At 45.0% G+C, this 26,065-nt stretch overlaps 1 protein-coding gene across 1 annotated transcript in view; it reads left to right on the forward strand.

Annotated features, from left to right (window-relative positions):
* The window catches only part of PKP2 (plakophilin 2), an 80,139-nt gene that overhangs the window by 48,432 nt on the left and 5,642 nt on the right, over positions 1-26,065 (forward strand). Inside the window, exons 7-12 of the mRNA XM_006268639.4 lie at positions 11,743-11,860; positions 13,705-13,866; positions 15,895-16,068; positions 16,732-16,885; positions 24,502-24,694; positions 25,944-26,019. Coding sequence (XP_006268701.3) covers positions 11,743-11,860; positions 13,705-13,866; positions 15,895-16,068; positions 16,732-16,885; positions 24,502-24,694; positions 25,944-26,019 — 877 coding nt within the window. The remainder of the gene's footprint in view (positions 1-11,742; positions 11,861-13,704; positions 13,867-15,894; positions 16,069-16,731; positions 16,886-24,501; positions 24,695-25,943; positions 26,020-26,065) is intronic.

Genomic DNA, 26,065 nt, shown 5'->3' on the forward strand with positions numbered 1-26,065 from the left:
GTCAAAGTACTATGAGTTAAAAGTACTATGATGTAGCAACCTAAAGGACTTTAGACAGGCAGGTTTTTATGGTTGCCAAGTCAGAGCTGACCAAAGCAGCACTACCACACCCTGCTCTGGTGAACCTGTCTGAGTAAGATCATATTCAAAAGGACTGCATGTGCTAAATTGACCGAGAAGGTATCAGTTTAAATTCAGCCGAGTATTTGTGTATTCAACAATACAGTATTTAGGGCCTAATCAGCTTGAGCTGATAATGAAATAAGCACTTATATTGACTGTTTTTGAGATTCAATGAATCTATGGATTTCTATTAACAATAAGGAGCTATCTGCACTAAAGAACAAAATGAGTGATTTACAAAGTGATTTATAAAATATTCATGCCAATTATGAGACAAAAACACCCTGCTCAGTTATCATGACTCCACAACAAACAAATATTCTCTCTCTCATTTACTACTATAAACAGTGCCCTTAGTTTTATATGTGTAGTCACTGTAGATAAGATACAACCATAGCAACAGAAAGTCAGTCCAAAAGAGACCTTGTGTCAGAACAAGTGACTACAACTGTACAGATGGTGAACTTTGTTATTCCCCTCTGCTTTCAGTCTGCAGAGTATAATTCACTTTAACTCTTATGTGATGCACTGAAGCATATCGTCATGACCACTTTAATGAGGGTTTCCTTTTTATTTAGTTGAGCATCCTAATAAGATTACTGCTGTTTAGACTTTTTGGATATTTTGACCTTATTGTTAGAGAAACTGTTTTCTTCATAAGCTTTTCTCTGGAGCTTGCCACTACAATATCTAATGACCATACAAACATTAACAAGTTGATTCACACAGCATTCCTCTAAGACAGAAAAATATTATCTGTTTTACAGAAGGGGTATCTAAGGCACAGAGAACTTAAGCAATGTGACCTGCACATGGTCACAGAGGGAGTTACAAAAGATATAGGTGATGATCTTGTACTTTGTGTTAAATCCCAGGCCATTACCTTAACTATCATTATTATCAGCATTTACATGGAAAATAAATGCCCGTACGTGAATCCTTTATGGGTCAACTTCAAAAACACTTTAATTATTTAATACTTATTTAACTCTTTTAATTGGTATCTTAAGAAGTTTCCCGTATTCTGAAAAGCTTGTTTAAATCTCTCCCAACCAATCAGTCAGTCCAGTAAAAGATTTTATTCACAGATACCTTTGCCTCTCTTTAATTATTTACTTTAGGTCATGGTTTTGATTTTGCAGCACTGTCAAACTACAGTCTTTAATGTAATTTTCCAAGGCCCTTGCCAGACATGCAGGTAAAGATGCAATAGGATCTAATGTACAATCCATACAATTGCACTTCCTGCCATGACACATGGGCTCCCCATGCACTGGCAAGTAGCAAACTCCCATAGCTGGGAATCCTGTCAGCTGATCTGGGCTCCCAGCCACAGGAGCACATGTGCCCCTTGTAGCTAGGAGCCCCATCAGCTGATGGGGATCCCATCCGCAAGGGCATACTTGACCACACGTACAATTAATGATGTGATAGAAACCAGCCACCACACAGTTATTACATATTTTTTGTGGAATAATTTTGTGGCTTATTTCTTGTCTTATGACACCATTAATTGCCTAAATGTGTGGCTGAGCTACAGTTTAAGTGATAATTAATCACACCTGAAGTGTAACATGTGGCAGGGGCCCAAAGATAACTCTTTTATATTCTGGAATAACAATAAACTAAAGGACACTGCATCTTTTATAGTTACTTTAGGTTGATACTCCTTCCACCTACTAGGCATGATTCAACATCCCCTCAAGTATAATGCATGTCACAAAGCATTTGGATTAGCCTGTTACATAGAGAGCTAGAGGTACTCACCATTGGGATAGTTTTCTTCTCCTTTACTCAGTCAACATACAATACAAATATTAATATCAGCTTTATGGCAACATCTCCAGGCCCTACAGGAGATTTGGACTCCATATGACGAGAAAGCGTCATTGGCCTGAACATCTTACAAGTTAAACAACACAGGCAGGTGTAAAAGAACACAAAAGCACAGGGAGGTGAAGTGACTTACCCAAATTCACAAAGGAGCAGAGATGAGAAAGAATTGGGGTCCCTGGTCCCTGAGTCACCAAATCCAGTGCCCTAGGACTTGTCAACCTGAGAAAACAACACTCACTTAACTGAAGCAATTTGTGTAATAGTGCAATGAACATGTGCAATTAATGCGCAGCAGTAAACTCCGGCACATATCACACCAGAGTTTATTGCTCCTGAGCGCTTGACCATGCACCAGGGACCACAGCAACATGAGCCAGGTCAGAGCAACCCCAGCTGACGGGGCCAGAGGGTCAGCCTGTGAGCCACACAGCTGCTCCATCCTAGCTCATTGTGCTTCACAGTAAATGTCTTGTGTAGACACTCCCAGTTTTAGCTAAACTAACACAAGAGTCTCTAGTTTAAATTAGTCTTGAGTTAAAGTAGCAATCATTTTTTAGTTGAAGAATCTTGTCCAAAGCTTGGGTTACCATATGTCCAGGTTTTCCCAGACACGTTATATTTTTGCATCCTCTAATCTCCGTCTGGGCGGGGGGGGTTGTTAATATGATCAAATGTCCAGGATATTGGTCAGCTTTGAAGTTTTTCCTGTCCACGCACTGGGGCTGCACCAGGGCAGTGGAGGCGGGAGGGATGTGCCTGCCCCTCCAGCAGGGGATGGGGTGGGGGGGCCTTCAGGGGCAGCAGGGAGCTGCGTGGCCTGACTGGTGGCACCAGGACCAGTGCCCTTGCTTGCAGGGGCAGGGCTCTGCGAGACGCTGCAGGGCTGGAGAGAGCAGTGGGGGCTGAGGGTCAGGAGTGCGGGGCAGGGGGGAAGGAGCTTTGGATTGGGATTGAGGGGCAACAGAGTGGGCAGGGGCAGGGCACTGGCATATCACTGCCCCGCACAATCATATACCCTCTCCCCCCTTGCATGACAGGTGTTCTCTTTTTTGGCACTGGAAATGTAGTAACCCCATCCAAAGCATTACCAAAATTCAAAGGAACACCTTGCCAGAGTTTTGCAAAGGAAATCAGGACACAGAGAGATTGGAGTTGCCAAATAATTTGTATGTGCATTTGCTAGAATACAGATGTATAATTAGTTCCTTTCTTTTGCAATACCTGATGGGGTTGTTGCTCGAGTTGTTAAAGTCTGTAGCCGGCAGCCTTTATCACAGCCTAAAAAGTAAACTTTGAAATTTAGTACATTACGGGCACATCTACGCACGATGCTACATCACCGTATTGATGCGCTACAGTGATGTAGCATCCACAGGTGTCTACACATAACCAGCAGCTACTTCGTCATAGCAGCGCACTCCCCCCCATTATAGCATGCCGGTATGGCAAAGTAGCTGCTAAAAATAATTGTGCACCATGCGTACAGCACAATATGGGTGGTTACTGTGCCATGCTTCCAAAAGGAAGTACTAAAACACTGTACAGTAACAACGTTGCTCCAGGGCAACATGTAGATGCATCCTATATGTGGTATAGTACTTGCGTTAAAAGTCAAATGAACCACAAAGCTGCTTTTCAAAATATGAACATGCTCTCCAAGGTCCCAGATGAATATCAGAAGATAAATATAAGTAAAAAATATTATTGATCTGAACAGTTTAAAAACTTGGTTCTTCATTTACCAAACAATTCTAAATTGGAGATTCACCTTCAACCTCTGAAAAGATTGTAGATACCAAAAGCTGTGTAGTGAACACAAGAAGTGAGCACAGCCCTGTCCTTAGTGTGTCAGTCTTTTTTTGTCAATTAGTACAAGAACCATAGAACCCTGAACGTGGGCATTTAAGCCTATGCATGTGATCTGAATGATAGTAGATTATGATTTTAAGAAAATCGTGATGTTCTTTTTTGCTACAGGGTCAGTAATCACCTTCAGTCCCCATCCACGTCTCCCCCGCTCAACCCCCACATAGTTATGCAAGAACTGTGAGTCAGAAAACTGAATGTTAGAAAACAACACTGTGTATTGTATACTGTTTCAGTAGCTGCCAGGAACCGTGCTTCAGAAGTAGTAGTATTCTCATTGCTGAAACAGAACAAACCTTTGGCAATGTGCCCTGAACAGGCTGAGTTAGTTCAATGAAAGAAAGGGTTTGTTGCCTGACAACTAGGCACATCGATAACATTGGTTTAATTATTTAAGGAACTCTACAGAGCAGTATGTCAAAGCATTCCCCGGCAGGGAGGCTGTTGTTGGAATTGTAAAGGTAATGTTTAGTTTCTTGACCTGAAAGTACTGTGCTCTGTTCTGTTTTGGCTTTATTTATCCCCAGACTGGATGGGCTGTGTCACTTGCCATCCTAAAATACTAGCAACTACATGCTAAATAATCTGCCCTTAGATAAAACTTATATGTTAATGCATAACTGACATTCTTCTGCTTCCTAACATAAAAAAGCCCTGCTCTTAACATAAAGTTCTCTGGGTTATACCTTGAATGCTAATAAGGAGTCGATCTCCTTTTCTGGCATGAAATTCATCTTTTATGACATTTCTTCAAGGCAATGTATTCTATTCATGGATAGAATGTGACAACGTTGTCTGAGCTGCTGCAGAAACTCACAGGAAGCAGGACAGGACTCCTAAAGTGCAGAACAGGAGGCCTGCTTCCTTATCAGATAGCCGGATGCTGTGGGAGGCCCTTTGTAGTCTGTGGAATGTCCATTCCGCCTTTCACTAGTCAACAAAATGACGGGTATTGGAGTTAGCATACCTCAGCTGCTAAGCTTCATTTATTTCAGCAGATGAGTACTTGCTATTTGTAATAATCATCATCCATCATCTTTATCATTTGTGTGCCCTTTTGCAACTGGAATGGCCCAAAGCAGTGTGCAACATAACTCTTTAAAGGACGAGTGATTTATATTAGGGAATTGGACTAGCATTTAGGATATCTGGTTTGGTTTCCAGCTTTGCCACAGATGTCCAGTGTAACCTTGGTTAAGTCTGTGCCTTAGTTCCCCATCTGTAAAATGGGAATAATGCTTCCTTTTTTCTCTCTCTGTCTTGGCTGTCTAGTTTGTAAGCTTTCAGGGGAAGGATCTCTCTCTTTCCCCTCTCCCTCTCAGGGAGTGCACTAGGGTTCAATTTCAACATGAATAGTACAGTAGACTATACATTTTTTCATTTGGCCTCTTTCAGAATCATCCTTTATATTTTATAATAATCCTATACCCTTACATGCAACTAATTTCTCTGTATCCCAAGGAAAGTTTCAATATAGAACTGGGCTAGAGACAGACATTCAAATAGCCTGAGCCTGAATTTATTCAGTCTTTGCAGGTTAGTTTAACCTGGCTAGGCTAAATCAGTTTTGTAACCAGACAGACACCCCAGAAATGCAGGTACAAGCCTACAGTGGCTCAGGCTAGAACCAGGGGACACTAGAGCAGCCCTCAATTGCCTTGTACAGGGCTGAGCTGAGAGGGTCATAGCCAGGCCCCAGTAGGACATTATGATTAGGGAGGGGTCTCCCCCATTTATCAGCTGTATTATATCAGCATTTAACATGGCATCAGAAAACAAAGCCTTGTTTATTACAAGCTCTTCTTAAACAGTTTTTTCCTAGGGAAAATGCACACCAGTCTCTGGCTTCTTTACTATTCATTCCATCCAAAAAGAGCACACGCCAACTGCAGATGCTTCCTCAGCCTGACGAAGGGTTTTTAAATGCAAAAGCTAGCTAAGAAAAAAATGTTGCAACTATTTAGTTGGTCTAATAAAAGATATAATCTTTACCCAATGAACCTTGTCTGCCTTTTCCAAAGGAAGGAATGCAGGGACATTACCATCTGAGCTGTTGATTTACCTCCAAAAAGCCCTAAGTCAGTGGTCTACAACCTTTTTTATGGTGAAGATAACTTTTTGAAAGTAAAGGGCACCCCAGGATCTACCCCACCAAACCCACCCCCTGCCCTGCCTCCCCCTGCCCCACCCAACACGCCCCTGGACCGTGAAGTTTTCCGGGCCAGGCCAGGGCCCAATCCCATTTCTGTGCCGTGGCTGCGCTGAGCTGCGCCCGCCTAGTGGCCAGATGTATGTGACATTGGTCCCCAGCCTGCCCAGGTCTGGAAGTCTCCGCAGTCCAGGGGGCATGGGGGGCCTCTTGCTGTTGGGTGCTCCCCGACAGAGCATGTGTCCCCTCCACATGTGCTCCAGAGGCATTGGGGGCCCATGCCCCCCCCACCTGTATGCCAGGAGGAGGCTGCTGCTGCTGCAGGGTGCCCACTGTACCCAGAGCACAGGTTGGGGGGCATGGACCCCCGAGACTTCCACTGGGCTGCACCCAGTGGCAGGAGCACCCCCATGCACCCCTGGGTCACAGAGTCACAGACTCTGCTGGGCTGGGGCCCAACACCACATTTGTCTGGCCACCAGGCCAGTGCAGCTCAGCACAACCATAGCACAGAAATGGGATCAGGCCCTGGCCCAGCCAGGTCTGGGAAGATCTGGTCATCCAGGGGCGCATGGGGGGTGCTCCCAGCAGAGGCCTCGGGGGCCTGTGCCCTCCCCACCTGTGCTCAGGACAAGGAAGCCACTACTGCAGGCTGCCCGCTGTGCCTGGAGCACAGGTGGGGGAGGGGAATGACCCCCCAGGGCCTCCAGTGGGCTGTGCCCAGTGGCAGGATCCCCCCTCCCCCACGCAGCCCTGGATGACCAGATGTTCCCAGACCCGACTGGACCGGGGCCACCCCCACGTGAGTTCCCGCTGTTTAGCTGAGCCGTGCCTGTACGTGGCCAGCTTGCAACGGGGCTCGAGGTGCAGTGGCAGCAGCCTCTGCCATCTCTGCCCCTGCAGAGATGTGGGGAGCCCCCTCCTCCACGGAGGAGCCCCCAGAGCTCCAATCCTCCCACCACTCAGCTGGATTGGGGTCCCCATCAATCAGGATCAACAGGTTCATGACCACTGCCCTAAGCGGACACTGTCCTATCTGCCTTACATAGCATTAGCCAGCATACCACATGCTGGCTACAGTCTGTGCTGTGGGAGAGAAGAGGATCTCTGCTTAAGCAGTGACTGATGAGAGGGAGGGGAAGGGGGGCACAAGGAAGCCAACAGACCCTGCTGTGCCTGCAGGTCTACCGGAGCTCCAGCCAGGTAGCAGAGGGGAGGGGCCAGCCCTGCTGTGGAGCAGAGAGCCCCACCCAGTCCCAAGAGGATGTTGGGATGCTGGGGGTGTCTGATTTAGCTTAAACCAGAAAAGGGTCTGGGATAGACATTGCATAAACCAGTTTGTCCCAAATCAGTTAAGTCAGACTACATTCAACCAGGTTTATCTCAAACCAGTTTCAGCCATTTTCAAACTGGTTTATGTACATTGAACATATGTTCTGTTACGGGTTTAAACCAGTTTCTGATCACTTAAACCAGTGTATGTGTAATGTATGTCCCTAGCCTTGGTGAAGCCTCTAGAAAGGTCTTGATGAGGTATGGAAAGCCTACTTTAGCTACAGCACACCATAATACTTAATTCAAAAGCTTATGATAAAGGGAGCAAATATATTTTTGTGGAAATAAAATGAGACATTTAGGTGGGCAGAGTTACCCAGACTAGTAAGTACTCACATTTCTATAGGTTGCAGTGGGGGGGATATGAAGTGCCATGAAGTTTTTAATGACTACAAGTGATCCAAACCTCAGATCTGAATCAGCCAAAGAAGAATGCCTTAAGTAGCAGTGCACACTCTAACATTACACTGCACTGATAATACAACGCTGGCTCAGGAGTAGACTTGGTCAGGAATTTTCCAGCTAAATAGTTTTCTATTGGAACATGCTAACTCATCAAACTGGAATATTCTACAAAAACATATCTATGTGATGAATTTCTGATAATGCACAAGCAAGTTTATATCAGAAATATGCCTGGCAGTCTGGAAAAGAACTCAGAGTTTGCAGGGTCCATAGCAGCAGCACCCCAATGGAGGCTGCAGGCTGGTTAAGGATCCCAAGCCTTCCAAGGAGCTAGTACTCTGAAGCTGCCCAGCCATGCAGACTGTGATTTCAACCAACTGTACTCAGGGCAAAGCTGATTTACCCACCCACTCACCATGTCGGGAATTCCTTGAAGGACTCTCATCCTGGCCCTTTTTGGGGCGAGATGCTTGCAGCTCCTAATTGGCCATGTACAACAGTAAGAGGAATTAATTTTCCTCTACCCCACTTACTCCTCTCCTCAAATTGTGAAACCAAGAGGATAGAGAAAGAGAGAGTGAGTTGAGCACTTGGCACACCTGCACACACATTCAGCTGGCTGGATCTCACAATAGAGAGCCAACTGCTATACAAAAGGGGATGGATAGGTTACTTACTTCCCAGAACAAGCCTAGAGCAGGGTTGAGTTCTGCCTCTGAGTCATAATTTGTTTTCTCTCCTGTTCCTTGAACAGAACAGCAACACACATGGGCGGATCTAGAATTTTGAAAAGGGAGTGCAGATGGTGACATATATCATTATATATAATACAACACATTTTTTCTCCAGTTAAAAATAAACTAGAGGATTTACAAATGCTCTAAGGCTGTGTTATTCAGTTTAACATTGAAGCAAAAACAAATATAGTTTCACTGGAATTAATTTAAAGGAGCTTCATTACCAAAGCAGCTAGCAGACAGCAGAATTGCAGGACAAAGGATAGCTTGACTGGTGGAACATCAAAACCATTAAAAATAAGACAGAGTCTAAATAGGTCAGTTGTGGGGCAGTGAGTTTAAGTTAACATACTGTGACAAAACACAATTTCAAATCATCTAAAGTGTCTTTCATCTCAGAAATTCCATGCTTATCATTTGTATGGGATTTTTTTAGTTCTTATGTGCCCCTGAAACTATTTTTGCTATGCGCAAACATAACTGTTACACATACTTCTGTCACTATAATAATCAAGTGGTGAAGGGGTGACCTGTTTCTGAGTCTAGATGAAATTGAATTGCAAAGCAATGGTAGTCCCTGGGAATAATATTGATTTTAATTCTACTTTGTATCATATCATGAGCGCAAATAATTTTATAAATATAAATACTAAGAACAAATATGACATCAAGTAAAACTAAAGTTATAATATAATATTGTTTAATCCAAGTGAATGCTACCACAGGCAAAAATACAACAAGAACCCCCTCAAGAAAACAGAGCTTATAAGACATCACATCTATTTTATTATATGTGAACTCGAGGAGGCTTTTGAACCCATAACCCATCAGCTACCTGTCATTAACAGAATTCTAAACCACCATAATTTGCAGCCTGCTGGCTCTAAATGTTTGGCTGTGTTTATTTTGCGTGACTAATTATAAAGGATTTTTCTTTTTATTTCGCTGTTTGAGACAAGCTCTGATATCAGGGTGTATTGAATGTTATTTTCAAACAGGGAACATGAAACATGGTATGGCATATAGTCTAGCCAACAGAGCTGTCTGGGGCCTCAGTAATGAGGCCTAGATTTATGACTTCAGCATTCTCTAGTTCAGACCACATTCAATAAGAGAAATGAATGTTTTTAAAGCTTATTCATTTATTAAGTTTATATTTCTCCCTTCCCCCAAAAAAGGCATATAAAAGCTGGTAAAATAGGAAATGTTATACATGTATATAACGCCTGTGCGAAGCAGCTAGCATTCACTTCGGATTCAGCCAATTCGGGGAACAGTGATTCAATCTGGTGATGCAAATCACTGTCTCAAATCAATTCAGCCGAATCTGATTTGGAGATTTGGCTGCTGCCGAATCAGCTGAATCTCCAAATCAGACAGGCCCCATCCCCTGCCTGCTCTTCCAGGCCCATCAGTGGCTGCCCCGCCTGCCCCAGCTCCCAGCACTTTGAAAAAAAAAGGTGCTGCCAAGCAGCCTGGGTGCTGCCAGGCAGGGGGGGCCGTCCCTGCTGCCCTCCACTGCCCCAAGTTGCATGGGGGGCTCTGTCATGAGCCCCCAGAAGCCCCAAGGCTGCTGTAGCAGCCAGTGAGTCTGGGGTATTTTGGTTGTTTGTTTGGTTTTTTTTAAAGGATGCTGGGGCAGGTGGGGCAGCCATGGGGTGGCTAGGAGAGCAGGCAGGGGTTGGGGGGGCTCATGGTAGAGCCTCCCATGCAGCGTGGGGCAGTGGGGGGCAGCAGGGATTGTGCCCCCCACGCCCCTGCCTGGCAGCACCTGGTGAGTGGAGGCTTTTTTTTAAACAACCAGGAGCTGGGGCTGGGCGGGGCAGCCATGGGGGGAGCTGGGAGAGCTTGCGGGGGTTGAGGGGCGCTCAGAGGGGCTGGGGGAGCAGGCAGGGGATAGGGCCTGGCAGGGGTCCCGCCCCATGGTCCCCTCCCCTGCCCCCTACTTACCAGCTTGGAGTCTGGGTCTAGCTCCCTGCTGCAGCCAGCAGGGACTGCCCAAATCGCAGAAGGTCTCCAAACTTTTTCCGAATCAATTCGGAGAGCTTCAAATCAATTTGAACTTTTTAATTGGTCCCCTGATTCGATTCAGAATTGGAGTTTCGGCCACTGAATCGGACTGAATCTCCTCCAAATTGAATCAGCACTCAGTTTGCCACAGCCCTAATGTGTGTGTGTGTGTGTGTATACACACACTTCCATAACAAAAACACTCTTCAAATGATACCTCCAACGTAACCTTACTTGCGAAATGTCTGCCCAAAAAGGTCTTCCAAGGCTGGCTAGGGCTCTGGCAGGCCACAAGGGGAAAGGAGTTCCCAAGCAGAGAAGCTACTACAAGAATGACCACTCATGTTTTTGGCCCAGCAAACTTGGCACAGAGATGTTACTTGCAGGAGGTTACTCTTAGATGACCTTAGGGATCAAGGTGACATGAGAGAAGGTGGTCCCGTACGTCTGTAGGGCCCAGATTATTTATTCATAGATTCATAGATGTTAGGGTCGGAAGGGACCTCAATAGATCATCGAGTCCAACCCCCTGCATAAGCAGGAAAGAGTGCTGGGTCTAGATGATCCCAGCTAGATACTCATCTAACCTCCTCTTGAAGACCCCCAGGGTAGGGGAGAGCACCACCTCCCTTGGGAGCCCGTTTAGGGCTCTCTAGATCAAAACCAGCACCTTGTATTGCACCTGGAAAGCATTTTGTCGCTAATACAGACTCTGGAGCACTGGAGACCACTCCCATTAAAAAGTGGACCACTATGTTCTGCACCAACTGCAGTTTCTGGATGGTCATGAAGGGCAGCCCCACATAGCACACATTAGACTAGTCTAGCCTCAAAGCAACAAAAGCATAGAAGAAGTTGTAAATTTTATATGCATTTGGGTCCCATAATTGAGACTCTAAAATGAATTACAGTTAACTGGGAAAATATGAAATTGTTCTCTGGCAAACTTTGGAAATAGAAAATGGAAAAAGTCTATGCGGTATATGCAAACTGTAAGAAAATATCAGTTGAACTTTTGGGTGAAGATTTGTTCAGAACTTATTTTATCCATGCAAGTTCACCTCTCCTCCTGCTGGCTATGTTATTGTCAAGGAGTGCTCAGAGGTTTTAAGATGGCAGCTTGAGTTAGCAAAGGCTTGTGTTATTTGTTCACTTTTTGATGATCTTGTGACTACAGCAAAGAGACCAACAACTTCAGTATCTTTCCTAAAGCTTAGCTGAGGTGGAAGAAAACCAATCTATAGCACATGTTTTCTTACCAATGTATTTCTTTCTGCACAGAAACATGAGTTCTGCTGGCCCAGAAGGAAGAAAAAAAATGAGAGAATGTGATGGTTTGATTGATTCTCTTGTTTATTACATCCAAGGAACTATTGCAGACTATCACCCTGATGACAAGGTGATTCTTCAGAAAGAAAGCACTTTGGGAGGGGGGGAAGAGAGGGAGGAGGGAGTGGAATCCCAAGATGTTCTTAAACACAGATATTCAGGAATGACTGACAAAAAAAACATAAACTTTTATTTGGCAAAGTCTTCTCAAGGGCTGCAATAACTGGAATATTCAGTACCATGAATGTCAGGGAAGATAACTTTTATACCAGCAGCTCTCACTACATTCAGTACTGAGACATATTACAATCATTCTATTCCCATGCTTTTCAAAAAAAAGGAACCAGTTGTTCTAGTATCCACCCTTTACAGTTGACCTTAGTAGCCCACAAAATCAGTGGGCCAGTGAGACATCAAAACAAAAAGGATGCTTGTATCATATGAGCACTTTACAGTAACAACTGAAGGGGCCTAATTAACACAGCTCATTTTTAAAGTGGGCTAGGTGATGTCAACAGTTGTTAGTTATTCCACCACTAGATAGAAGATCTATATAGACCCTACACCAAAGGGTGCAGAGAGTGAGCAGGGACTTCCATTTTCTCGGTAAAGAGATCATATGTCCCCTCTACAGTGTAACTTTTCCCATCTCTCCCACACATTTTTGGTAAGCAATCGACCTAAACTGCACATTCCCTCTTAAAGACTCTGGTATCTTCATTCTCTTTCTGGGATTAATGGCAATACCATATAGAACTGCCATCAACCTTATCTTACCTGTTGTCTACTCCTCCCTCCAATTCCAAACTGATTAGTAGGTGTAGCCTTCCATGCAACTTCTGATCACTTGGTCCTTTTCAATTAAACCCTAGCTTCCCTGACATCTGAACTAAGCCCATTAGATGTAGTTTAATGGCATAAATGAGGGGTATTTTGCAGTCATGTTAAGAGAAGATGTAAAAAAGGTGTGTGTATATGTATGTTAACAGCCACCAACTGCTGACAGCATTTCATCAGTCTGATGCAAATAAGGTTTAGCCACAACCTTTCTTCAATACTATTCACACATTGGGGTGTAATCTCATTCCCTGTGGGCGTGTCTACACATACCTCTTTTAAACAGGATTACCCTAAAATCACCATTTTTAAGGTGCATTAAGGGCATATGTCCACACATGCACACCCTTAATATGCCTTAAAAATGGCAATTTTAAACTAATCCCACCTAAATTTGGCACTCATATAAAGCAAGTGTCAAATTTAGGCGTAATTAGTTAAATCGCATTAGCTCATGTGTAGCGGCTTAATGCACATTAACACATCTGTATGTGGGCTAATGCGATTTAGCTAATCACATCTAAAAGTTAATGTGCCTTAATACGCATTAGCTCATTTGTGTATAGACATGTGCCTAAACCACCTTAATGCTCCTTAAGCAAAGGTGCATTAAGTTTAAGCACACATAAATGCACATGTAGATGCTCCCTGTATGAAGCAGGAGTAGCACAGCACTTCTCTCAGCAGGAAAAGCCTATGGCTGCTGCAAAGCTGCTCTCCAGTGAGCATTAGTCCATCAGGCAGAGGGGAGGAAGAGATTGAGCCAGTTTCCCTTCAATCTAGGGTTGTCACCTAGCATCCAATGCTACCACCAAGACATACAGTCAGTGGCATTTGATAGCGCTCATACCATCTCCAAGATGAGCACCTCTGAGTTTCTGAGATACCACAGGGCTTGACAGGCTAAAAAAAATCTCTCACCAGCCAGATATGAGGTGTGGCCCATGATCTAGTTTTTTCTTAGGCCACCATGTCTGGGCATATAAGATTCTAAGTCAGATGCTTGTCCCATGTCCATATTTGTCTCCTGCATATGTACCTAAAACCTTAATGACATTTACTGCTTGATTATAACAGGCCACAGAGAATGGTGTGTGCATTCTACACAACCTTTCCTACCAGCTGGAGTCAGAGCTTCCCAGCAGTTACTCTCAGCACACCTACATGCAAAGAAGAAATATCCCCATTTATGACAAAAAATTTGGTTGCTTTGGAATACGCAGCAGAAAAGTGAAAGAGGTGAAGTATGGATTAGTTTTACTTTGGACTGCCATTCGATATTTCTAGTGGCTGAACAATATTCCCATGGCAGGTGTGACAGACCTGGGGTTCTTGTTTGTTAATAACCTGACTGGTAGTGTGACCCTGCCAAACGTATTTCAAAATAAATATTATTTGGTAATATATATATGTTATTTGTGAACCACTCATGCTAGTATTGTAATGTCTGATATCCTGTTAATGAAAGCCTTTAGTATACAAGGAACCCTTTTTTTAAGAATTACTTCATTCAGTTATTACTTTTTTTAAAGATATGCAAGCCATGGTTTTGTTGCTGTTGGGATACTGCTAGTCTATTTTTCAGGAGCATGGAGCACACTCCTGAAAAGATAGCAGGATCGTATTGCATCTGTACATGATGCTTTGGATACTACTGGCCAGATCCTTGGTTTTGGTGTCTGGCAAAATTCACAAGAGAGCACTACAAAGGTGGCTTATCTCAGGGCTGCTTTTTGTTGTTGCTGGAGGCACTTTGAACCATGCCCCAGTTTCTTCAGCCCTAACCCTGATCCCAGTAACTAAAATATGGGCAAGATTAAGTTTCTTTATGTCCAAATGGAATCTTCCCTTTAGTCCCTTACATTGGCTACAAGTCCACTTTGTGCGGCTAAAGACAGCCTTATATTATTAAATAACCAAATTTTGTAAAACATGGATTGGGTTCACAAAGTGTGCCAGGAGGCAGTGTAGCTAATTTTCAGAGTACCAGCTCCCAGGCATGTTGTTACAGTCTGATAAATTTGCAAATCCATTGATTTCTGCAGAGTTAGTATTGATTTACGAGTGGATGCAAAATCAGTCCTGCTGGAGTATTGATTTTTGCTTCCTGCAATTGTGAGACTGTATAAATAATGCATATTATTGACATAGAATAAGGTGCCCCACTCCAAGATCCTTCTGGTACTATCTGGTTCACTGAAAACATTCCAAACAAGTGTGAAGCCGCAATGATATAAAAAATATCATTGATTTGCATGGGTTGCGATGTAAATTTCTTGTATTTTATAATGCTCTGATATTCTGACTTCTTGTGTATCTTTAGTAAAGATGATTTCAAAGCCAGAAAAAATATACAAAAGTAAGTTACAAGTTGTTGTTTGTCTTCCACTGATTTTGAGGCAGGCAACAAAAATCATAAATGCATTTTTATTTATGCTTCACAGTTCATTTGCAAGTAGGGATGGCTGGAAATTCTCTGATGAAACAATTTTCCATTGAAGAGTGTTGATCTATTAACAACAAAATGTTTTGCAGAGGCAGTTGTTTGATTTTGGCAAAGTTGCAAGAGGGAGCTTTCTTCTCAAACCTGCCTGCTGTCCCAATCTCTTGGCTCTTTGTGGGCCACGGGCTTCCAGGCTCCGGCTCTTTAGGTTGGAGATCTCATAGTATTCATCCAGCCCTGTTTAATTCATAATTCATCCTATTATTACCAATAATAACATTAAAATAATAGTTAGACAATAAAATCAACCTGGGTTCATGTCTAGAACGTCAAGACTGTCACACCTACAAATATATTACTCTTTTTTGGGGGGTGGGGAGGAGGGGGTCTTTGTTTTCTTCTGATTCTTTCAGTGTGATTATTAGAAATAGCTGTGCACACAAGGCCTGTGCTGTATATATTTGCTGTACCACAATACATGCGTCCAGCTACATCAATTTGACCCAGATAACTGGTGATAATAACAATGATGAAAATGCAGAGGTGGTCCTTTTTCCTGGAGAAGAATTATCAGCTTTTTTTTTTATCCATTTGGGATTTCTTTTAAGTTCTTCCACCACTAAAATAGAAAATGGCAATAAGGAGATCCCAGTTTACCTTGCTATATTGTACACAGTTCTCATGAATAGATCTGTCTCTAGTCAGCTATGTCGAGTAGCCTATTCCCACTGACTGCTTTATAAAAAGTTGTGGGAATGGCAGGTTTAGATTGCGGTGCATTTGAGGTTACCACTTCTAAAGGTCTAATCTGTTTAACTGTACAGAAGCAACAGGACACCCCGCTCCCTGAGGAAAAGAGCAATCCCAGAGGTGTAGAATCACTTTGGCACTCCACATTGATTAGGATATATCTCTCCTTAATAGCCAAAAGTACAAGAAACTACACCCAGGAAGCATCCCTGGGAGCTCTCCAGAATCTCACCGCTGGTACTGGACCGGTAAGTTGTGTGTTTTCTTTTTTCCTTCAGTTTAGGAGCATGGTGATTAGGGCTGCAGTGTGCTCTGCTTACAGCTCAGAGCTCTGACTCCCCGGGGGAAGTTGCAAATTCAAAGAAAAGATAGATAAAAAAGACACTTAAGAATACTGAGGCAGGGAAAGCCAGGCTCACCATTGTGGCTACTTTTTGTTTGACAGATAAAGAGCCTGTTGCCTCTCTGTGTAAGTGTTTCCTTTTGTGACTAATCACAGGAGACAGGCAGGAATGGAGCAGTGTGTATAATAAATATGTAAAGATGTTTGTGTTCCTGTAAAGGTGTGATTGGTTTTGTATGAAATCCCTCAGTCCCTCCCAGAATAGAAAACAACGTCTGGCACACTGACAGACGAGTTATTTTTAAAGGTGTTTCTCTTGTCATCAGCCTTCTCTGGTGCATGCCAAAGACTGGCGAGGTGACCCAAAATCAAGTGCCACTAAAAAGGCTTTTTATCACCCATCTTTTAAATAGCAGATTGCATGTAGCTGAGAATCTGGGCTAATAAGTTACACACAACCTCCAGAAACCTGAAATTGCACTACCTCAGTCGTACATATACATGAGACAACACATTTTCTGCAGTTCTGTGAGTTAATTACTCAGTAAAGTTGTTTGCTGTTTGACAGATGCCTTTTGCAGTATCCCAGACCATTGTCCGGAAGGTAAACGGCCTTCCAAGTATTCGAAATATGCTACATGTGACCTACCCAGTTGTAAAGAAGACAGCGGTCTCATTGCTTAGAAACTTATCTCGTAACTCTTCTTTGCAGAATGAGATAGGTAAGCAAAGGGCTGACATTTCCTCCCAGATTTTCTCTGTTTTTTTATTTCCCGTTCTCCTTCTTTGACTTGTTAATAGTTGCCAGCCTTGTTCAAATGCCTTTTCTATTGAGTAAAATGTGAGTTTTGCCCAGGTTGAGAACCTCAGCTCAAATTCTGTCTGTTCAATAGAATCGTATATTCCTCATCAAATACTCCCATCTGTATTATTTTCTGATAATATTAAGGGAAAACTTGAATCCATTTCGTTTTTAAGAGGGAGGATTTTCCTATGCTTCAAATATGAATAAGGTAAGGTAAGAAGAAATCTGAGTTCCATAAAGACTAAGGCTTCCTATGTAATCTTTTTGCAAATCAAGTAGCCTTTTTCCAAGTCAGCGTTTTATCTGTAAAATAGAAAACAGTGCTGCATTAGCTCAGAAGTGTTGGGAAGCCTAAAACACACAAGTTTGTAAAGTGTTTTGGAATGTAAAATGGATGCACTATAGAAAGACAAGTTGTTATTTTTGAAAGAGGTGTGTTTCTTAATTTATTTCACTAGTTTTTCTTCAAAAGCCATTTGTATCATGAAACATTTTTATATAACATGAGATTTATATTACAAAGCGTATTCACTTCATGTGTTAATTTTCTGAGGAAAAATTCAATTGAAGGAACCTCAGGCAAGCACGGTAACTCATCAGATTAACCTCTTAGACTGCGTCCACACAAATAGGGACACGTGTTTGCAGCAGCACAAACAGTGATGACGCAGATTTGTGCTGCTGCTTTGTGCTGCAGTGCACGCCCCTGCATGTGCTGTTTCATAGATTTCATAGACATTAGGGCTGGAAGGGACCTCGGAAGATCATCGAGTCCAGCCCCCAGCCCAAAGGGCAGGAAGTCAGCTGGGGTCATAGGATCCCAGCAAGATAAGCATCCAGTTTGCTTTTGAAGGTGTTCAGTATAGGCGCTTGAACCACCTCCAGTGGCAGGCTGTTCCAGACCTTGGGGGCTCAGACAGTAAAGAAATTCTTCCTTATGTCCAGCCTGAAACGGTCTTGTAGTAGTTTATGACCATTCGACCTAGTCGTCATCCCTTGGGGCGCTCTGGTGAACAAACGTTCCCCCAGATACTGGTGGTCACCCCTGATAAACTTATAGGTGGCCATCAGATCACCCCTGAGCCTGCGTTTTTCCAGGCTAAAGAGCCCCAGGGCTCTCAGCCTGTCATCGTAGGGTCTGCTTCCCTGACCTCTGATCATGCGCGTGGCTCTTCTCTGGACTCTCTCAAGCTTCTCCACATCCTTTTTGAATTGTGGAGCCCAAAACTGGACACAGTACTTCAGCTGCGGCCTCACTAAGGCCGAGTACAAGGGGAGAATGACATCCTGGGACTTGCTTGAGAAGCGTCTATGGATGCAAGCCAGCGTTTTGGTCGCTTTACTAGCCGCAGCATCGCACTGCAGACTCATGTTCATCTTGTGGTCAATGATGACCCCCAAGTCTCTTTCTTCCATAGTGCTAGCCAACATAGCACTGCCGAGCCTATAAGGATGCTGCAGGTTTTTCTTCCCAAGGTGGAGAACCTTGCATTTATCGGCATTGAACACCATCAGATTCTCGTCCGCCCACTTGCTGAGCCTGTCCAGGTCAGCCTGGATCACCCGCCTGTCTTCTGGTGTGGATGCTTTGCCCCAAAGTTTGGTGTCCCTCTGGGTCCGACCCCGGATCCAATTTTCCAGCCAGTGGATCATGGAGGACCCAAGGCGACAATTGGCCAGTTTCTCCAAAAGGTGATCATGGGAAACCAGATCGAAGGCTTTTTGAAGTCAAGATATATGACATCAATCTCTTCTCCCTTGTCCAGTTGATAGGTCACCTGGTTGTAGAAGGAAATGAGATTGGTCAAGCAAGACCTACCCGCAACAAACCCATGCTGGCTATCCCTTAAGATGTTGGCGTCGGCCAGTCCGTTAAGGATGGCCTCTTTAATAAACTTTTCTAAGATCTTCCCCGGGATAGAAGTCAGGCTAATGGGTCTATAGTTAGCTGGATCCACTTTCCTCCCTTTCTTGAAGATAGGCACCACATTGGCCTTCTTCCAGTCTTCGGGCACTACACCAGAACGCCAAGAGTTTTCAAAGATCCGTGCTAGAGGCTGGGCTATGATGCTCGCCAGCTCCTTGAGTACCCTGGGCCGGCTGACTTGAAGGTATCCAGCTTCTCAAAATGTTCCTTCACAAAGTCAGCATTAATGGAGGGCAGGGGATCACCCTCACCCGGACTTCCCTGTCCTGTAGCAGGCATGGGCGTCCCATGGGACTGATGAAAGACCGACGCAAGGTACCTATTTAATAGGTTGGCTTTTTCCTGGGCGTCAGTTGTCAGTTGCCCCATCTGGTTCAGCAGGGGTCCAACGTTGCCCCTGCTTTTCCTCCGGCTCCCCACATACCTGAAAAAGGACTTTTTATTGTCCTTGATGCTCAAAGCTAGTTGGAGTTCAGTTGCAGCCTTGGCTTTCCTGGTCTGCTCCCTACAGGACCGGACCAGTGCAGAATAATCCTCCTTGGAGGTGACTCCCATCCTCCATCCTTTGTAGGCCTTTCTTTTTAGCCTCAGGAGGTCTGCTAGGTCCCTGGAGAGCCAGGGGGGCTGCTGTGCCCTTTTGCTGCCTTTCCTCTGAGATGGACTAGACTTAGTTTGTGCATTGAGGATCGCTCCCTTGAGGAGCAACCACTCTTCTTGAACTCCCCTCTCCCTCTGGTCATGGTCCCACATTAGGGCCTCACTGACAAGCCTCCTGAGCTTGTCATAGTCGGCTTTCCTGAAGTCAAGGACTTCAGTGTTGCTGACTGACTTGCCAGCTTTTCGGCGGATGGTGAAGGTGATCAGCTTGTGGTCGCTGTCACCCAGCTTCCCATCGATCACTAGGTCGCTGACTAGGTCATCCCCCGTAGCCAGTACCAGGTCGAGCAGCGCTTTGCCTCTCGTTGGCCCATAGACTTCTTGAGTCAGGTAGAGGTCATCCACGCACGAGAGGAAGCTTTGTGACCGCTCAGATTTTGCTGAGCGATCCTCCCACGAGATGTCTGGGTAATTGAAGTCACCCATGACAACCATGGTCCTGGAGCAAGCCGCCTCAGCCAGTTCCCGGGCAAACTCCTGGTCAAGCTCAGGACTTTGGGTGGGAGGTCTGTAGCAGACTCCCACCATTGTGTCCCCTGTGCCGTGTTCCCCACGGATTTTAACCCAGAGGGTCTCCAGTCATCCACCCTGGTCACCCGTATCGGCTTGCAGGGACGTGTAGCTTTCCTTAACATAGAGAGCTACACCCCCGCCCCTTTTCTCTACACGATCCCTCCTGTACAGGGTATAGCCATCTATCCCCGTGGTCCAGTCATGGGTGGAGTCCCACCAGGTCTCCGTTATCCCTATGACATCATAATTATTAGCATTGAGCAGGAGGATGAGCTCCTCCTGCTTATTCCCCAAGCTCCTGGCATTAGTGTACAGGCAGGCAAGTGTCCCCTTGGGGGCTCCTTCCTTGCCCACAGATTTTGCCAGGGCTGGGGCAGGGGTGGGCTCCCTTAAGTGCCTTGAACTGCTGGCTTTGCAAGGATTGCTTAGCGGGCCAGCAGTGGTGGTAGTCCCCCCGTCCCCCAGCGGGCTTAGTTTAAAGCCCGGTGGAGCAGGTCAGCCAGTCTGGCTGAGAAGAGCCTCCTCCCTAGGGGAGAGAGGTGGAGGCCATCTCTTCCCAGCAGCTCGCTGCCTCTCTCGCCAAAGAGCGGGCTGTGGTCATGAAAGCCAAAGCCTTCGCGACGACACCAGCGCTGCAGTCTTTGGTTGACCACATGGATCCTCCTCTCCCTCCTCGGCCCATAGCCTGAGACTGGGAGGATCGACGAGAACACCACCTGTGCCCCCAGACCCTTTAGCCCCCCCCCCAAATCCCTGTAGCACCTCATGACCTGGCTGGGAGTGCTCTGAGCCGTGTCATTGGTGCCCACATGAATAAGGAGCATGGGATAGCGGTCTGTGGGTTGGAGGAGCTCTGGGATCCTCTCCACAACGTCCCAGATGCGGGCCCCCGGGAAGCAGCAGACTTCCCGGGCTAAGGGGTCGGGGTGGCAGATTGCCCCCTCAGTCCCCCTCAGGAGGGAGTCTCCCACAACAAACACCCTACGTTTTGTCTTGGGGAGAGCAGGGGTGGGAGCTGCAGTTGGGCCCATGTTGCCTGTGGAAGCCGGCAACTCAGCAGGCTCTGCTGGGGCAGCAAGAGGTGCATACCTGTTGCTCAGCTCCGGCTGGGCAGGGGCCTTGGTGCGGCGGGCCTTAGGGCCCTTGACCACCGTGGTCCATGCCTCTGGCTGGATAGAGCGGGAGGTCCCGGAGTCCTCCTTTGGCGTGGAGGGAGACTGTGGTCTACCCTCCGCCTCCCGGGGGAGAAGGGCCTGGCAGTAGGAGTCTATCTCCTGCTCGCAGTCCCTGATGGCACGCAGTCTCTGGACTGAGGCCTGGAGCTCCTCCAGCTGGCGTGCCAGAGACCCCAAAAGGGAGCAGACCCCACAAGGGGAGGTCACCATGCTCCCAGGCCCCAGAGCCTGAAAAAGGGACAGGCAGCCCTCGCAGCCGAGAGCCAGGGGCTCGCTCCGTCTGTGTGGAGGCCGGGACCAGGGGCTCTGTCTGGGTGGCCGTCTCTGAGGTGCCAGAGGGTTTGCGGTGGGACACATTGTCCTGCTGCTCCACGTGCTGCAGTAGATGCTGGCTGGGTCCCAGGGTGCCTCTGCGCAGGGGTAGCCAGCAGGCAGCCCCCACGTTGAGGCACCCTGTGCCCCAGCGACCCACTGCCCTGCCTGTCTGGGGTGCAGGGTGCCTCGAGACAGGGGCTTTATGTACCTCAGCATGTGGGGCCCTCGCACTGAGGCACGTGAAGACGGGAGCACCCAGCCCAGAGCTGCCTGCTTGCCCATCTCAAGGCATCCTACGCCCCAGCCAGCTGGGGAGCGGCTGGCTGGGGCGAAGGGTGCCTCAGCATAGGCTGCCTGCCCCCCTCTCTCCATGAGCTGCTCCCTGACTCACTGGGGCACAAGGTGCCTCAGCACTGGGGCTCCACAGCACATGGAGACAGGGGAGCAGGTAGCCCTGGCCTGTCTGCTTGCCCATCTCCATGTTTGTCCCAGCACGTAGCACTTCAGCATGCTTTGCAGAGTTTTTATTCTCAGGAGTTTTTTTGGCTACCAGGAAATCCCAGTAGCAGATTTTTCTCCAGCACTGCAGATTAGCAGTCTGGGGCACAGTTTAACGTGCAACATGTGTGGTTTGTGATGCAGCAAAAAAGTTTGCAGTGCCACAAACTGCACAGGCCTGCATGTCTGGATCCAGCCTTATGTTCCTGCAAAAGGTCCATTTAATCTTTACGACGTATCATAGAACCAAAAGTTTGTATGTACTCTGTATGTATGTACTCTGTAGAAATAGTGGAGAGACACTTAGTTTTCAGTGGCCACATCTACATGAGACGCTGACTGCACAGTTGTTACTGCACAGTCATTTAGTACTTGCATACCCAAATACTAAATGACTGCGCAGTAACCAATGTGACTGAGCGTTAGTGTCTTCACATGGCTTCTTGATGGTGCTGACTGTGCAGGAGCTCGTTACTACTGCTTGATAGCGTCATGCCTCAGTTCATGATGATGCTGCGCAGTAGTAACAAGCTACTGCACAATCAGCATCTCGTCTAGCTGCAACCACTAATTAGCTATGAAATAGCTAGCTTCAGATTGTTGAAATATCATTTTTAGGACTATGGGCTGAATTTGAATTCATATATGGTGTTACAAATTCCAAGCAGGTGAATTTCCAAGACTGAATGTAAATTGTGCATAATGGAGGGTAGGGTTTATCAGGAAAAGTAACACACACAGAAGTATGTAACCAAGAGTAATATAAAGTTTGGAGGAGAGTTGTTTTATTTTGCATCTTTCTGCAGTCTTCTTGTTTGCTTTACACAGTATAACTAGATTTGGGTAAAATTGTTGGAGGTATAGTTTCTTCACTGAAAAAAATGCAATTCTGGGTGGACCAAAGCTATTTATGGGTTTTAGGTTGAGTTTCGCAAATAGGTTTTTTTTGAGGAAAAAAGAGTGCTGTCTATTATTACCTTCTTTCTTCCTTCCTTTCCTTTCTTCTTTGGTGTCTACAACCTGTTTGTCTAGTTTAGATGTTACATGGCCATGTTTATTGAATATTTTTTTAATTATTTCTTAAGATAGCTCTCAAAACTTTCTTTTGTTTATACACTTTTATCTGAGGTGATATGTTTCACATTTAGAAGATATTCTAAGAATCAGATTGACTGGTCTCCCTAAAAAAAATAAGCAACTTCCTTGAATAATGTGGTCACCATCAGCTGATTTATAACATAGCAACTGTTTATGTGCTATTCAGAGGCAACATGAATCTGTAGCTTGACATTTCATTATAATTTAATCCCATCACACATGAAACTTGTCATGCTGCCTTCTGAAGTACAGTGTATACAAGAATATTTATAATGGGAAGCAGAGAATGGTGCATATTGCACAGAAAGGGACCTACAGTTCAGGGTACTCCGAACTACTGCCAGCCGCCACTTATGATCTCAGGTTAGCATTTACTCTTGACTACAACAACCTTCTGAGACTGCTGAGGGGAGGGACTTCTTTATGTATCATAGGCTTCTATACAGTACCTACAACAAGAGAATTTATTAAGCTGTACACCTGGCTAGAGGATCCTATCCGCTATGAAGGTATGTTTTCCATAGCTTGGCACATCAATCCAGCAGAACTCCAAGCCCTCTGAGAATCATAGATGATACTGCACTGGTGCACTCACTCAACTTAGAAAGCTTCTTACCCATTTTTACCCATCTTGCCTACTCAGCCCAGCGTAAAATTTACCCTGATCAGTTTAGTATATTCTTCAGTAGAGATCCATTCTTCAACTTGCTGCTCAGCTCCCAAGAAGTGCTGAATCCCCTACACTCCCGCCAATTTTGTGTCCAATTCAGGAAAGCACTGCTTTGCTAACAAGCTGCTTACTTTTAAACAATGGGACTTAAGCATGTTTAAAGTTGAGCTCCTGTTTCAGTGTTTTTCTGAACAGAGATTGGCCTAAGCAACTTCTGGATTCAGGCAAAAATACAGGAAATTCAGCATCGCACATGATATGACTAATAGATACCTCAGACCACATACAAGTGCTACACTAACCCAGATGCTGTGTGCACACTGGCTCAATTAGTGCAAAATATTTTTAGAGCCATTTCTTCATTAAATTTCAGTTCATTCATGCACCCTCATCCTTGATTTATTGGAGAGAAACATTAATTTATGCTAGTCTGACTGACACCAGAAAGCTACAGAATATATCCTAGCTAAGAAATATAAGCCATGTGATCGTTATAGCTAGACATCATTATTCCTATAATTACATAAAAAATACAATTATACACTTCAGTATGAAATTACAGTTCACTTGTTAGCACACACCCAGCACCACAGGTAGTGAAAGCATGATGTGTTGTGTGTATAATGTAGAATATACGCTATACATTTAATTGGATTCCATGTTTCGTTTTCATCCTGTAGCTAGAGAAGTTTTACCTGATTTGGTCTCCATACTTCCTGACTCTGTCCCAAGTCCTGATGAGGTTGTCAATGATACCGCTGCTTCTGTCTGCTACACCTTGTACAACTTGACCCGAAACAATTCCCAGAATGCACAGCTTCTCCTAAATACTGATGGTCTTCCAAAGATTATGAACATCAGCATAAGTGACAGGTGAGTCACATTATATAATTCCCCATGACAAAAGAAGCAGCAACATCCACTGGAAAGAACATATCTTAAAAGAATACACAGTTTAAATAATAATTAAAATGTTAATTGAATTGAACATAGTGGGTACATCTACATGTGCCATGGCATCGTGGTTACTGCACCTTTTGGAAGTACTAAATGATGGCACAATAGCAGCCAGTACTGCACTGTGCTTGCCACACACAGTTATTTTAGGCACTACATCACCATAGTGATGCACTATAATGTACACTATGGTGATGTAGCTGTGGCATCATGGGTTTTGCCCGCAGATGCTACGTCGCCATAGTGCATTGCTACAGAGATGTAGCGTCACATGTAGACACGCCAACTGGGTTATATAGTGAAATCCTTTTGAATAATTACTCCATCCAAGAGTAAACTTGCTTGCCCCTGTCTTCTTAAATGGTCCTTCAGCAAGTTAAATTATCTGTTAAAGGACTAACCCTCTTATAGTTGTTCTTTGTGACCATTCTTTTCTCATAAAACAGTGAAGACTTTTTAAGAGTGAACTTGCCCTACAAGTACATAAAATACAATACATAAAATAACGAAATATTACTCTCACCAGCACTTGGGGCCTTTCAGGGATCTCCTTCCTGGGGAATATTTCACCCTTAAATGGTATAAATACCCCTAAAAAAAGGAGGCTCCAGGGCCCTTTGTTTCCCTATGATTGCAGAGCACATTGCCACTGATAGCTCACAAGGAGGTGTGTTCTTTACACTGGCCACATCTACTCAAGGTGCTGACTGTGCAGTGATGACTTCACAGTCATGTACTACTGGTATAGACAAGTACTAAATGACTGCAGTAACTGGAGTTACTGCACAGTAGCATCACCAAGCAGCTTTTAGGTGACGCTGACTGCACAGTAGCTCATAACTGCTGTGCAGTAGCATCACATCACGCTTCGTGCCACATGATGCTATTGCACAGTAGTAATGAGCTACTGCGCAGTCAGCATCTCATGTAAACACTGCCACTATGTTCACTGGGAAGGATGGCATGAGGTCTGTTAAGGAAGCTGAGAGAAAGAACTCAGCTCTTAGGTTCAAAATAAGGAGCAACTGTTTTTAAGTGATTGTGTTGTAAAGTGTTTGTTCTATTTAAGTCCACATGCATTGTTCATGACCTGCAATGTTAGCTGTATTTTATGGGTTTTTTGTTTTGTTTGGTTTTGTTTTACAAATGGAAATGCTACATTCAGCAAAGCGGGCAAAGCTGCCTCAGTCCTCCTGTACTCCTTGTGGTTGCACACTGATCTGCACAGTGCCTACAAAAAGGTAAGGTCTGAGTATGTTCAACTGGACTTTTCAAACTGCAAAGCAG

This window comes from Alligator mississippiensis, chromosome 4 (genome assembly GCF_030867095.1).
Source record: "Alligator mississippiensis isolate rAllMis1 chromosome 4, rAllMis1, whole genome shotgun sequence".
NCBI classification, from domain to species: domain Eukaryota; kingdom Metazoa; phylum Chordata; order Crocodylia; family Alligatoridae; genus Alligator; species Alligator mississippiensis.